This window comes from Hyaena hyaena, unplaced genomic scaffold (assembly GCF_003009895.1).
Source record: "Hyaena hyaena isolate Hyena2069 unplaced genomic scaffold, ASM300989v1 scaffold_163, whole genome shotgun sequence".
Taxonomy (NCBI): Eukaryota; Metazoa; Chordata; class Mammalia; order Carnivora; family Hyaenidae; genus Hyaena; species Hyaena hyaena.
The window spans coordinates 1,369,618-1,385,134 of record NW_024080794.1 but is presented as its reverse complement, the minus strand read 5'-3'; the positions used below and the strand labels follow the sequence as shown (position 1 = coordinate 1,385,134).

General features: G+C 44.1%; 1 protein-coding gene across 3 annotated transcripts in view; it reads right to left on the bottom strand.

The window, feature by feature from the left end:
- STARD13 (StAR related lipid transfer domain containing 13) overlaps positions 1-15,517 on the bottom strand; it is a 178,926-nt gene that overhangs the window by 11,789 nt on the left and 151,620 nt on the right. For 2 of the 3 annotated variants that reach the window (XM_039239845.1, XM_039239847.1), the window contains exons 5-8: positions 13,085-14,484; positions 11,798-11,968; positions 10,482-10,698; positions 2,657-2,855 (exon numbers count right to left, since the gene is read on the bottom strand). In XM_039239845.1, the coding sequence (XP_039095776.1) occupies positions 2,657-2,855; positions 10,482-10,698; positions 11,798-11,968; positions 13,085-14,484 (1,987 nt within the window). The remainder of the gene's footprint in view (positions 1-2,656; positions 2,856-10,481; positions 10,699-11,797; positions 11,969-13,084; positions 14,485-15,517) is intronic. The other variant, XM_039239846.1, reaches the window with a different exon arrangement.

The window sequence follows — 15,517 nt, the reverse complement described above, 5'->3', positions numbered from 1 at the left end:
CTTCTTTCTCTGTAAGAAAACACACTTTCTGTTCGGGGGCGGGTTGCAATATGCTCAGGGAAGATGGGCCCTTCCCACAGACCTAGGGAATAACCATGCAGGCCGAACCCCCAAATGGTAATCCCAGTTCTCTCTCCAGTGATTGATTTAAGGGAGAAGGTGTAAACAATTTTTGGCCTATGGGATCAAGATAAATGCTAGGACCGTCTATAAATTTATCACTCTGATAAAAAGAGACCTATGCCCAAGGAGAAGCCCTTTTGCTCTCTTCTTGCCTTTGAGTGTGATTTTGGGAAGACATGGTAATTGTAAGTTGTGGTAATCATAATTCTAAGTTGTGACCTTTAGGGGATAACCAAGAGAGACTGACTTCAGGTCTGGCATCTCTGAGCTGTGAAATTAACTGACTCTGAAATTATATAATTCCAGGTTTCTTGTCATGTGTGATTATATGATTTCCTTATCATTTGAACTATTTGTTGGATTTCTGGTTCTGTCTTTATAGCCGAGAACATTCTAACTGGTAACTCCTCAACAGCACCCAAGGGTCGGTTCCTCAATGTTTAATGAATCAAGTATAAACTTTTTGCCCTGATATTCAATGCCCTGCCTTGGTATGGCCTCAATCTAATTTTTCAGAGTCACTGCACTGTACAGTTACCACTCACGCCAGCCAGACGAATACCTTGTAATCTCCTGACACGTGCTCATGCTATTTGTATCGCTCAACAAGTGTCCCTTCCATAGCTCAACCTTCAGTTGTGGAACCAAGTCCTATTCCTCATCTCAACCTCCTCAGGTTTTCTTTGTAACCTTATTATGGAATTTCTCCAAACTTGCTGCATGGCAGTTATTTACGATATGTTTCATGTCCCTCAGCTGTAAGATCCTAAAGAGCAGAGAGTAAGCCTTACCCAACCATATCATCTGCGGCGCTCAGCACAGTGCTCCATGCCTAAGAGGAACTTGGTAAATGTTTGCTCAGCTAAAATAAACCCTGTTTTGATCCAGTTTCTTGCTGGTGAGTCTCAGAAGGGGCCAAAGGGACTTATCTCTTGGAAATAATCTGGCTTTAACCTTAGACTAGTGTCAACCCTAACCTGAGAACTGATTAAATGTAAAGAATCATATATGATAGTTCCAAACCGTGAGGGAGGCTTCACTGGAAAATGGCAGCTTAACCATTTATGGCAGTAAAATCATGAACTCTCTGTGTTTGGGCTCATGCAACATGTACCATTAATTTAACTTAACCTAGTCACCTTGGTAAAATAATATTTATTTAGTGGGTCATCACTTTATCCTGTTTTTACAAGTGGTATTTATTATAATCCTTTTTGGGTTTGCAATATTGTAAGTTCCTTAAACACATTTAGCACAGAATTCTCTATAGCAGGGATCTTCTTCAAATTGGATCAATTCCATGTTGAATCCCAGGTCAGGTATATTTTGCTGAACACTCAGAATCCACAGCCAAATATTTTTTCTTAAAGTATTGGGACTTGGACCACTAAAATAATTTATAATCGTAATATTATTGCCTCTAGAATACAGTCATGTGTTCATTTCTAATATCCCTCCCCCCCTTGCAGCTACCTTCAGAAGGATATGCTTTTTAATAAAAACATTTTTATTCAATGATTATTTCAATTATAGGGGCTTTGCTGAGAATTGTCAATTTAACATCACTTAAAAAATCCCAAATGAAAACATAACTTACTTGAATTAGGCCTAAGCTTGATTTGGTTTGTTTACTTTTCACTAATTAAAATACATTGTATTAAAATACATTTGCTTCTTATTTCTAGTCGTTTGGCTTTGAAGTTCATATATCCCTAGGAAATGCTTATTTATTTATTAATGTTTTATTTATTTCTGAGAGACAGAGAGAGATAGAGTGGGCAGGGGAGGGTCAGAGAAAGAGGGAGACACAGAATCTGAAGCAGGTTCCAGGCTCTGAGCTAGCTGTCAGCACAGAGCCCGACACAGGGCTCGGATTCATGAGCTGTGAGATCATGACCTGAGCCAAAGATGGACGCCCAACTGACTGAGCCACCCAGGTGCCCCGGGGAATGCTTATTTAAAAAAATCAAATATATTTTTAAGTGTTATTTATTTTGAGAGGGAAAGCATGAGTAGGGGAGGGGCAGAGACAGGGGTAGAGAGAGAATCCCAAGCAGACTCTATGCTGTCAGGACAGAGCCTGACGTGGAGCCAGAACTCAGGAATGGAGAGTTCATGACCTGAGTCAAAATCAACAGTGGGACGGTTAGCCCGACTGAGCCACTCAGGCACCTCCAAACTTAAGTAAGTTTATAAAACATTTATATACAAAATAAATTCTATTGTGCCCCTCCTTTTCATTTTAAAGTTATTAAAAGTACATTGAAAGTTAGTTTTATATCTTATGCAAAACCTTCCTGAGAAGGAAAACTTTGATGTCAAAAAGTATTTTCAAACCCATAAAGTATGGCCCAGAGATTTCCCTATCAAACTGTGAGCAAAGTTAACTTCTGGAAAGAAGCGTAGAATGATAACTTTCATATATTTCTTTACGGATTTATGTATTACTTGTACAATGAGCGCTCGGTCTGCAGAACGTTTTTTCAGCGGATGCGTGCGCATGAGAGCCCTAGTCTGCGTGGCTTCCACTTACACTGATAGATGTGGAGGAAGGTCTCGCTGAGCTTGTTGGTGAATAGGGGCTCCGGGAGGTCCCGGAAGAACTGTTTTACCATATCCGCCACATCGTACGCAGATTGGTCCTCGTAGCTGACGTTCTCAGGGAAGCTCTCGTTCATCTGACGTAATGCATGGATTCGAGATTTCACGCCCGATTTTCGGAAAAGACCCACCTGAAACAAGTGACAGGTTCATGTTAGCGAGGCCGCCTTCACCCCAGTCATTCTCTTCCTAAGGCACGGAACTTGGGAATGACGAGAGGGCATGGACCCAGGACCAGGGTGGGCAGCAATTGCCTCGGAAGTGGTAAAACTGTAAATGACTAGTTTAGTTACTTTGGGCAGCAATTGAATGCTGACTTCCTCTCCCATAAAATGAAGATAAGAATAATACTCCACAGGGTGTTTGTGGAGACTGAGAAAATAGGCATGACTGTCCTTTGTAACCTGCAGTCTTCTAACACATTAGATGCTATCATGGCATTCATTTAACCAATAAGCAGTGATTAAATACCACCCTATCGCTGGCATACTTACCGTCGCTAGGAGCCATTAGTGAGCAGAGCAGACCAGACAAAATTCCCTGCCCTTTAGTGTTGACACTTTAGTGGGGGTTTGGAGAAAGTTTGGCCAATGGAAGGTTTTGTGGATCTTAGATAAGAAACCATACACGGTGCACCTTTGGGGGAGAAGCTTATAGGGAATATGCTCATGAAATAAAATGATATCATAAGCATGTATTTTGATTTAAGGGTCTTATTTCTTGTCCTTCTTTGGAACCCCTGTAATATTCCCTATGTATGCTTCTTATGTGATACTTGGCACCCATTACTCTACCTGGTTAGTTATTATGTGCATAAGATGTGGTTCTAGTGAGGATTCCTGGGTGGCATTTTTTTTTTTTTCCACACTTCAAGGCATTGTCTTATGACTTTGTCATCCCTAGGGCTTAGACTCCTCTTCTGTTTGACATATAAATGAAGAAATGGGGCAGTAAGGCACCAAGGAGATAATGCTCCTAGTAGGAATGGTGAGAAGAGCAGAGCCCTAGAAGAAAGGAGATTCCTGCTAGGGTCAGCAGGTTACACTCCAGGCCCCTCGAGAGGGTCTGCACTATGGACTTGCTTCTACCCAAAAATAGGACTGAACTTCTCTGGGACCCCTGGTTTACAGTGAATTCTCATGTCTGCTATTTTTTTTTATATATTCATTTATTTATTTTGAAAGAGAGAGAAAGAGAGTGTGTGCTTGCGTGCGCATGAGTAGGGGAGGGGCAGAGAGAGGGAGTGGGAGAGAAAGGATCCCAAGTAGGCTCTGTGCTGTCAGCGTAGAGCTCAGCACAGGGCTCGATCTCACAGAGTGAGATCGTGGCCGGAGCCGAAATTAAGAGTGAGACGCTTAATGGACTGAGCCCCTCAGGTGCCCCAGCATGTCTGCTATATTTAAATGCCTGTAGGGCCTGGAGTTGCTCAAACTGTTGTTCATTCAGCCCTCAGTATCTACTTTTCTTACTCCTGAAAAGCTCACAGGTTGGCTCACTTCCAAAAAGGTGAGCACATTCTGGGTGGTCAGACAGGTAAGCAGCGGCACAGCAGTCAGCCATGGCGCCTCTTCTCTGAGCCTGGGGAATGCACCAGGCCATGCCAGCGGCTGCTCCGCGTGCCAAGCCAGCCTTGACCCAAGTTCAGGTGTCTGAGGAAAGCTCTCTTGGTTACTGCTTTAAATGGAGAGCAGTCCTAATTCCTTTAAAGTACAGGGAGAGCAAGGGGAGAAGTCGGAGCAATTAGAGAATACTCAGGCTTTGTATATGTCAGAGGAATGGATCGCAGAGGAAATCATCCACTGCTAGGTTTTGTGGCAAGAAGCACAGAATCTTTAGTCATACTTTTTTTTTTTGCATTCCAAGGCTTATCATCCTAATTCTGCAGATTAGGAATATTCAAGCATATTGTCACTTAAAATGTTAATTGCTTTCTTTTTTATTCTTAAAGTTTGGAATGTCTAGAAAATGCAAAACTTTGCCGCACTTAGATTAGATGACTCGTCAAGAACACAAAGGACATTTATCATCCTCTGGCAACTTCTCCAAACTTCATCAGAGCGCATGAGAAGAAAGCACGTACTGTCAAAAGAAAAATTCAAGATGCCGGATGAATGATTACTAAAGTGAGATCTATCCTCAGCCTATTTACATTCTTGACCCCTCTAGTTCTGGAAGGAGGCCCAGGACAGTGCCACGGGGCTGTGCTCCACAGGAGTTCTCAGAATCGGAGTGCCTGGAAGGGGAATTCTGAAGTGTGACTCACAAACGTTTATCCTCCTCTGAGTTGGTATTATTCTGCTTGAGAATTCCTGTTATTTTCTTAGCAGCAGAGAAATATTGATTGGAATCTATCAAAAGAATGAAGCAGATAAGTGTTTGTGTGTAAATTACAGAACATCCACCGAGTCTTGTTGGCTTCATCTCTGGGTTAGCACCGATGTGCATGTACAAACACATCCCAGCAATGTTTTCTCCGTATTGCTCTGTTTCGAAGGTTCTTTCTAGTTTCAGCAAATATTGTTGTTTTAATTATTTTAGACATAAAAATATTTAGCCTCCAGCTGCAGGCTCTCAGCTGCTTGTTCTGACTTAGATCTCAGAGGATGTCCAGAGGGCTGTCAGGTATTTATTTGTTCTGCCTCAAATTCTGACAATAACCTTCCCGTCCCACCCTTATCTTCCAGGGATGTGGGAAATATCTGTGGGATCTGTGGATTTTTGTTGGAAGCACAGAAGGAAATTTCTTTCCTAAACTTAATAAGGAAAAGGTGGTCTGAACTTAGACCAGATTCCAGATGTAGTAGCTAAGGAAGGCAGAAGGGAAAGAAACCCCAGTCTTCAACTTTAGCCCCACGCTGATGAAAAAACCAATCCTGGAACCAGCCTACTTCCTGACTTCTTGTTGTGGGAGCTCATGAATTTCCTATTGTGTGAGCCATTTTGGGACTGGCTTCTTCTGTTCCTTGCAGTGGAAAATTCCCAGGACACAGTGACTAAAAGATTCTTCTGATGGTGTAGAGATCCTGAGAATAAGGAAATTCACCTAACTTCATCAGGCAACCATGGCGGGCGGCATAAGTGACTGGCAATAATCATTTCCTAGAAAAGATTTTCAAAGCAGTGATGAAATTTGCACTTCTGGTGAAAAAAAAATTCTTCTTCTGAGTGAAAAACAGAGAACTGAAGAAACCATTTTAAAGCTGTCGCTTCTAAGGGCAGCCTTGTCATCACTGCGGATGGGAGGCTGCCCCAGATCCCTCAGCTTCATTATGAGAAGGATCCAAAGAGTGTGAAATGTCTTTCATTTGCCTCTGTGCCTGTCACTACTGGTAGTCACACGGGGCCCCATGCTTGGTTTAATTCTTTGCTGTCACCGTTTTGAAATTCTTAATAAGTTATGAACAAAGAAGCTCACGTTTTCATTTCACACGAGGCCTTGCAGGCTCGACAGTGGGTCCTGTTCTCATGTGCCATGAAAGCATGGCTCCAACACCCTCTCCGAGATGGGAAGACTAGTGGTCAGCCATGCGCAATTCATTTCATAAGCATCTTGCTTATGATCTCTCATTTTACAGGTAAAAGGTGAGTGGTGAGCATTCCCTGGGTCCGGGTTTACTTTCTTCTCTTTTGTCTTCCACTTAAAAACCCGGCTGTGGAAAAGCAAAGACTAGAAAGGCCCCAGAGTGTCACTCATGTCATCTGAGGTAGACAGCAGGACCGTGATGAATACGCGGCGTGTACAGCACACTTGCACTGAGTAGAAAGTGCCTTCCCAGAATAATTGGGCTTCTAAAACTTACTGTTCCATTAGAACGAGAGGTCGGGCATGAGTGCTACATTAGAATTCAAATTTCATCTAAATAATATTAAATCTCCTACTTGGCATCCTTTTTATGCTAATCCATTCAGTACTTAATGATGTTTATCAGGACTTCCATTTCCTCTTCTTCAGAAATGTGCTCAGCTAATGAAGAAAGGTTGGTTTTATGCAGAAAGAGAAAGCTTCCTAAGTACAGGGTGTGGGGGTGGGGGGTAGGGAGGAGAAGGGGCGGGTTCTGATTCTGAGCACTGCAGGCTTGGCCTCTCTCTCCCTGCAGTGGCTCCACATTCATCAGGATGGGCATAACCTGTGCTTCTGTGCGCCGCTGATTTAGGGCAGAAATAAAACCTCCAGCAACAAAGCAAGGCTCCTCTCACACACTGCTATGTCTGAATACAAATGGTTCATAATTGAAGGCTGAACTTCCTTATTTCATCTACATCCAGCTGCAGGGGTGAAAATGGATGCACTGTGTTTCATCATATATAAACTGTTCTGTACTTGGGAATGTAGGAGGGGAAATATTGGCAAGGTTTCCGGACCCTTGGGGGCTGTGCTCAACTGTTGGTGATGAATGCTTATGTTTGAGGTGAACATTTAGCATGAGGAAAAGGGGTCTAGATCATGGCAGGAAGCTTCCTTCCGTGCGGTCCAGGGCAAAGCCTTGGGAGAGTCTTGGATGATGGTTCAAGGGGACCATGTGAAGGAAGGCAGCCCAAAGGCCAATCAGTCTGGTTTAGAGAAAGGATGTTCTGAGATTCTCTGGTTTCTGATGACCCAGCGGCTGAGATCTCAAGATCCCGTGCAGATCTAAATCTTTTCAGTTCTAAGGAGGTGCTACTGGCGAAGAAGGAACAGTCTAGAGTGATGCATGTTCCTTCCCTCTTACTCTTGTCCCCTCTTTCTTTACTGATTCGTTCACTTTTATTTGCTTTTGTTTGCTTTTAGAATCTCTAGAATACTCTTTCTTTGGAGTCTGGTTTTAATTTTCCATTGTGTTTGTCTGGTTTTCCCTTGTTCCCTTGTTATCGGCACCTTCCTTCTTCGCAGGGATCAGAGGGGGGCCTCTGTGTGATTTCCACACTCTGTGATGGCAAAGGGTTGGGACGTACCAGGTGGGGAAGCCCTGCAGGTGTGGAGCGCTTCATGGGGTCTTAACGGCCTCTGGTGAAAGTCTCATTGACATCTTACAGATTCTTTCTTTTGACTGATACAAGAGACGGTTGCCTCATTTTGGTTACATTTAGAATCAGTATTCATGTCCTCGAAATCAGTCTTTTTCTCACAATGCTTTGCCAGCACACTGTTTTCTCAGTAAGGCACTCTTCCAGATTTAAAACACAGTTAGAGGCTTGATTTCAAGACTGGGAGTAAGCCAGTGAGCCAGAATTGAGGAGATTTTGGTGTCCACCATCTTTCTCTTGATTTGTATGACTTTTCCTTCAGACAGGAGACTGGACCCAATAACAGTGGTCTTACTGGTACCATCCATGATTCAGAATCTACAGGGGTCCTGACTGGTTGCCAGTCTACACTAAAGGAGTGAGTAGAACAGTGGTAGTACAATTCATTTCCTCCCATCCACTCTGCTCAAGAAAGAATTCAAGGTGACTTAGAATGATCTCTAAAATGTACAAGATACAATTAAATTAAAGATAAAAGGTAAGAAAATTTGAGCAAAAGAAAAAGATGAAAAGGGCAACTGAAGCCAGAAATGAGGTTGATGTAAAAAATTCATGCCAAATATTTACATATATTTACTACAGCAGAATACACATTTGGATCCAATCATTTTAGCAGCTAATATAGAGAGGAAAACACCCAGTTGTTTTTAATATTAAAAAACCAGACTTGTTGTCCAAAAGAAACACAATGCTCTCAGGTGTTGGGGCCAGAGAAAGATTCTTCCGTTATCACAAAAAGGCCACTACCTCATGTAATAATCAACATTATCAACAAACTCTGGACAGTGCGTTCATCAATGAGTTGTTCAGGGCCATTTCTCAAACTGTCCCATGATGCTGGAGATGGTATCACCCCAAATCTACTGGGACAAGCAATTCTAACAGGTGGCAGGACTCTGGACTCTGGACGTAGCTTTTCAAGCAAGTGTTGGCTCCACCATTGCCACCTGGGGGACAACCCACCCAGGGTGGGTACGGCATTAAATGCCATGGTGAATCTGAAGCACTCAGTGCAATGCCGAGGACATGCTGGGCACTTAAGAAATGTTACTATTATTGAGCTAATTGCATAGATGGATTGCATTTGCTTTAGGTATTCCTGAACAAACACTGCTTTCCCTTAATAGAGCTTTTGCTTGAGAAGCGTTCACTGGCCATGCATTAGAATGTTTAGAACAAAATATTTTTTGTTCCTGGGAAAAGGCAGAGCCAAAGACTCTAAGGGAATTAGCCAAGAGGAGGGATGGGTCTTGTAAACCCTCAGAAAAAACGAGAAGCTTGGAAAAACATGTGTCTGAATAAAAGGTTACCCTTCACAAAATACAATCTTGGGTTTCATAGATGACCCACCTTTGATTGGTGGGCAGTTTTGGTAAAAACTCTAAAAATTAAAAAAAAACCCACTCATGCTTAAGTAACTGGATTCATTGGTTTGCTCTATTCAGATGTTATTCAGAGTCAGTTGATGCTGGTGCATCTGCTAAGCACCTTAGTTATATATAGAAAAGTGGTCTGTTGCCCTTCTTTCTGAGAAATAATAGGGAAGCTATTCAAGCTATTTCTCAAAACAAAATAGTCTTCACCACAACAGTAATAGCAACCACTCCTGCCCTCCACTATGCCATTGACATAAATGGGGGGAAATATGTACTTGTATATTCTCTAAATTAGAAGTGGGAAGGCAAAAAGGGGACCATGCATTCAGTTCAACCAAAGATGGCATCATATGAAGAAGTTACTCCTGTTGTAAAAGCTTCGTTGGTATCTGATTCAAGAGACCATCCTGATTCTAAGTGTGATCTTAGTTTTGGGGTAGATACAAGCATCAGTAGCCAGGATCGGTAAGTTTATGTAGCTCTGTTCATTCCTGGTCACTGAGCCCAAGGTGAATCATTAAAAGGTGCAAATAAGCTTAGGTGGGCATGGATTATTCACATGGTATTAAAGGATGTGAGACAAAAAAACCACTGTAGAGTAGTTGCCTGAAAATACCCCCACTACTCAAAGGTGCAGTTTATCAAGTGGGAAAATGGCTCTTTGGAGGGGCAGAATGTCTAAGAAACCAATGGGTGTTAATTTGAAGGAGGAGCCAAGGCTTGGCCTAGTAAATTACAGAATGGAATGCACTCTGGATCCAATGACAGGCCACCATTATGGTGGTCCCCAAACAGTTCTGGAGACAGAAAACCATCTTTGAATATTTTAGGTAGCATTTTAATCAACTCTACAAGATGAGGGGATATTTGACTTAGCTGACATTGTTTTCATCATTTACTTGCACATTTTAAAAGGATATAAATAAATCTATCTTTGGTTTAAGTTTTCCTGGTCATGGTGCTGTTTTAAAAAAAAAAGAGAATTAATAAAAGGAGAGAGAGAAACCTAATTCTTTTCTCAAAAGATAATAAACCAGGGATGCAAGAATGCTGTGCAAACAATGGTGGCAGTGGGGCAAAAATCAAAAAGGAAATGCAGTGTAAAGTGTAACTCCTGGTGTCTGGGGAATACAAATTTGCCAGCCCAGGTACAAGCTATTATCATGAATTTTTACTCAGGACCTCATTCAAGTTGCCAGAGAGGAAATACCTTGAAATAGCTTGACAAGGATGTAACTCGGTCAAATTAAATGCTGACATATAAAGATCACAATGCCTTTTCTTTTTGGTGAGGCACATCTTATCTGATACTGGAGGGATTGGACTTGGTCGGGCATTCCATAAATCCGGGTCTGTGTTTGTGATGTACAACCATACCTGATCGAGGCAGTTGCTACGCAGGTATCTGAGTGCTTGCTGAATACTCTGAGGCAGGGGCTGTCCCGTTCTCTGCACGTGAACTATGAGGGGAACACCAAAGACAGTCTTGTCTTTGTAATCAGGAACTTTCATCCTCTTCATGAACTTTGGAACTGACCTAGAATTCACAGAAACCAGGTCACGCGAGCCTCTTGGGGCAGCCTGTGGGGAGAGGCTGTGAAAGCAAGCAAGAGGGAAGCCAAGCTTTTGTTGGAACAACCAACAGGCACAAGGGGAATCCAACATCTCTCCCTTAACGAATCACATCACATGGAAGGACTGTGTGCGCCTCTTGCCTATGTTAGGCCTCTAACTCTCAAACAACAGGATTTATGTTAGCGGGGTGGATTTGTGGCTCTGCTTTCAAGTCAAGTGGACAAACTTCCAGTTTAACTGTGACTGACATGCCTCTCCAGTGATAAACACTTGTCCTCAGTAAGGCAGAAGGAAAGAAATTTGAAAACTACGAGAGTAAGAAATTTAGTTGGGCTTGGGGGTCAAAGGAGGGGAGAGAAGATGAAGCAATTCTTGGCTACATTACTTTTCTAGAACTGGTTGAGCTTTTTAAAGAAAATTTTAATGCAAGCATATATTGATTGGACTATGCAATTTATAACTTCCTAGAATGTTTTTATAAAGGCACTTTTGATTCTTCACTCTATGTAATATATAACATAGGACGATTAATGACATTTGGTATTTTTTTCAAATCCACCAACCCACCTAAAATAGGGACTTATTTAGATTTCAACATGCGCTTTTGCCAATTCCTTATTGCAAAGGTTTACTGCATATTCTTGTTTTTATTTGCTAGTGAAGAAAACACAGAAATGTAGTTGGAGAATTAAATGCTCTTTGAATGAATCAATGCTCTAAGTGTTGAGCTCTACCCTTCGCCAGAAGGTACAAGTGACAGCTGTTTCTCTGCAAACTGCCAGAATTATTTTATGGCCAGTTTATTTTTAATTCCTCTGTTCACTATTAAGCACCCTTTGCTTGTCTTTTTTTCCTTCTTGGAGCCAGTGACAGCTTTCCCTGGAAACTAACAAGAGAGCTACAGATAGAGCCACGCTTCCCGCAGGCTACATCACATCCACGCTGCAGCAGCGCGGGAGGCAGACAGTGAGGCAGAGCTCTGGCATTATTTTCAGGAGGTTGGCAGAGAAGGCCATGAATGGCTTCTTTAGAAACCAGAACTTAAGCACTGAAGCTTTGGCAACGGGGTTCTTAGATCTAGAACAAAAGATCCCCTCCTAAGTGACCATGCTACGCACCACGTCCAGCCGTGTTTATTGGACATGGAGTACTTCTCCATGATGGCCGTGAGGCGAAGCAGTGAGAAGCGCTGGAGCAGGTTCAGCTGGCCGGCCGTCTGGTTGCTGATGTGGGGCGCCGTGGACGGCTGAGGCTGGTGCGAGAGCTGGAAGCTGTTCCATCGGAGTCGCCTTTACCAGAAAGACCGTCAGAGAAGCCAGTCACAAAGTGGACATGTTATTGGAAAACACAGGATGTTACTAACTTTTAAGTAGCTAATCAAAATAGTTTCTGAGCCAAGACAATCACAAGGCAAATGGAACAGAAGACGCCAATGTACAGAATAAACATAAGAAACTATTTTTTTCAAGTCTGATAACGGAAAAGGTCATTCTCTGTTTTGTTGGGAGGTTTTAAATCAGTGATATATTTTATTTGTTTGTTTATTCCTACATTTGTTCCCAAAGTGTTGAAAGTGGCTGAGACGGTGACGTGTAAGTGTGTGTTGGGAGAGAGACAGAGACACAGACAGAGAGCTCGAGTTGGAAAGTGAGATGTGGAATGTTCCAGAACTGTAGAACATTTCGCACTGCCATCCTGTCTGCATTCTAACTCTCCTTCGCTGTGAAGATGGAACCTGGAGGTGGCAGGCACAGACGGAGAAACAGAAGTGACGACACAGCAGTGGACCCCAAGACACATGTCTGTCTCAACCAGAGCCCAGCCACACATCCAGTATTACTGTTTCTACTGCTTAAGCTCTTCTGGGGCCATTTTTCAAGGGTGCTTCTGAAATGGTGTTTGTAAAACGGCTTTTATGTGCTCTGTAATGGGCAGTTTTTTAAGCCAAAATAAACTCGTGAAGTATGCATCCTTGTGTCTTAGAAATTTCTCACAGGATTAAAAAAAAATGTTTAAAATTTGAGGTGGAGCCGTTTGAACTAATACTGCAGCAAGGTCACAGGAAGCACCTGGGAACAGGCACTGGGCCTCCCTTAGCAGTGATTCCTGATGGTGTCTAGCATAACGTCTTGCACGTACACTCATAACCTTTTTTTTTTTTTTAATAAAACTAAGATTGAATTAAAGGATAAACACTCAGAGAAATGAACGTGAGTTGACACGGAATCAATCACCATAATATGTGTCACAAAAGACATACTTCTGTTCAAATAATTCCTAACCACATTTATCACCTCAAACGGGGTCAGGCACTCAGTATGTGCTCTTTAAACGTTTGTTAAATAAACAGACCATAATTATTATGAAATGGATTGAAAATCATTTCAGGAAATCATGCCACCAACCTGTTTGGCCTGGTCAGAGAGGCCCCTACACCAGAATCCCTCCTTTCTCTGACCCCGGTGGCCTCCGAGTCATTCAGAGATGTCCCATCTCTGTCGACATCACTGGGTGTTGTCCGACCTTCGGAGACTGAGTTGCCTTCGAAGTCCAAGGTGATCTGATTCGGAGATGGAAAGGGGCATAATCCAGATTCTCCAACCAACGCATCGTGTGCTTGCAGCTCAGGCAGGACATTCTTTGACCAGTCATCTACTACCTCCTGGAGCCCATTGACGTGGTGCAAAATGTCATCTAAATGAGGGAAGAGGTCATCCTTCTCTAAGTCCAAAAGGTCTCCTGTGCTGGCGTACAAATGGGAGCCTGGGACGTTGTCATAGATGCTGACTCTACTTGCTCTGTGGCAGGACGCCATGAGCCCAGGCTCTCTGGCACCAGGGCCCTGCTGTCTGCCCAGGGAGATGCTACCGGTCCTCCAGTTAACCCCGTTGCTACCGTCTGTTGGCGAGAGGCTCTCAATAGAGAGTGCCTTGGGGAACGTTCCTGGTTTGTGGTCCTTGGGAATATGCACTACCAAGTTCTCCTGGGAATGAAACTCATGTGTGTGGTTTTGGTCGCCTGCGTCCCGCAGTGCTGTCCCGGCCAGCACGTCCAGGTCTTCCAAGTACATGCCCCCGCGCTTGTGCGCCCCCTGGCACTTCCGTTCCTTGGGGCCGGGAGTGCCCACCCCGCTACTGCTGTTTAAGGACTGGCTGCTTTCCCCGCTCCACTTGCTGGAGCTCAGGAGCCCTTTGGTGCAGGCAGCGGGGGGCGGGCTCTGGAGATCTCCATTGTGTATCGGGATACACTGCATGGCCTTGAAGGCCTCTGGCTCCTGTTGCAGCACCGGCCCGCTGATCACCAAGCCCCCGGTCCGCCCCGGCCCCTTATGCCTTCCGTGCGCTCCCTTCCCTCGGAGTGTTTCCATACGTTTCAAAAATGATTTGGCTCTGGCCCTGGTGGGCTTCTCATTCTTTGGGTGCAGGGGGTAGCTGAGAACGTCTTTGGGGGACTGAGGGAGGCCGCTGCTCACGAACGTGGCATCCAGCATGACTGGGCTGTCGGGGCAGGACTGGCCGGGGCAGTCGAACGGCTCCCGGCCCGCGCTGTGGCTGCCCGGCTGGCTGCGGCCGTCACTCCCTCCGCTGCTCTCACTGTGGATGGAGCAGACCTCGGGCTCACTCAGGTCTGTGAGGACACTTTCACTGCTGGTGGTGTTTCTCATCCTAATGTCTCCCGATGACCCATTTCTGTCTCCGCCGGGGAACAGTGTGTGCAGGTCGTCCACGCGAGACCACCGGCGGCTGGTTCTTTGGAAAGTCCATTTGTTGCTGATGCAGAGATCTTCCTCATCGGAGTCGTCACCCTGAAAAACATTAAAGATGATGCTCGCTTCCAGGAAGCGTGGATGCAGTGGGAAACTGGGTGAGCACAGAGGAGCGGTACCCTCCGTCTTTTCCCTCCCTTCCACGCGTGCCCTCTGGCTGTCCCACTGTTCTTCTGCCATCTTTCATTGTCCCCTACACCCTCCTCCTCCCTTGTGCCTACAGGATCTCTTCTCAATCTGCCGAGCTTTCTTCCTTTTAATTTTCATACAAGTTCTGAGTCCTTCCTTCCTAAGAAATTGTCTTTGACTGATTACGAAGAGGTGTAATTACCATCTGACTAGACATCTAAATATAAAACACCTGCAGTTCTCTTTTTCAGAAACTTAATCCTGCCATCAAAGGCAATGGATTCTTTCCTGAAAACTCTTCACTGAGCCCCAGGATGATATTTCCAGTTTCCCTCTTCTTCTTCTTCTTTTTTTTTTTTTAAATTTTTAAAATGTTTTTATTTCTTTTTGAGAGAGAGAGAGAGAGAATGAGCAGGGGAGGGGCAGAGAGACAGGGAGACACAGATTCTGAAGCAGGATCCAGGCTCTGAGCTGTAGGCACAAAGCCCAATGTGGGGCTTGAACTCGTGAACTGTTAGATCATGACCTGAGCTGAAGTTGGATGCTTAACCGACCGAGACACTCAGGTGCCCCTCCAGCCCCCCTCTTCTGAACCTCAGAGTCCATCTATGTCAAAATTGACACTCCTTACCTTAGTCTCCCAAACCTGATTCTTACTGTGTATTCCCTGCACAAATTGACAGCAAAATTATCCACTGAATTGCTCTAAGTAGAAACTTGGGAGCCATTCTAGAGATCACCAGTTGAGGAGAGTTCAATTTGGCCCACTCTGCTTGGCCAGCCTTCTTGTTTTTAATCATCTCTGAATCTAAGTGCCTTTTGGCAGGACATGCATCTCCAGGCGGCTGAGGCCCCAATGCTCGGCCCTGACTCACACTGCACCTCACACACTTCTTTTTCCTGTCTGAATGCTGCCTGAGTAGGAATCCCCTGAGAGATGACT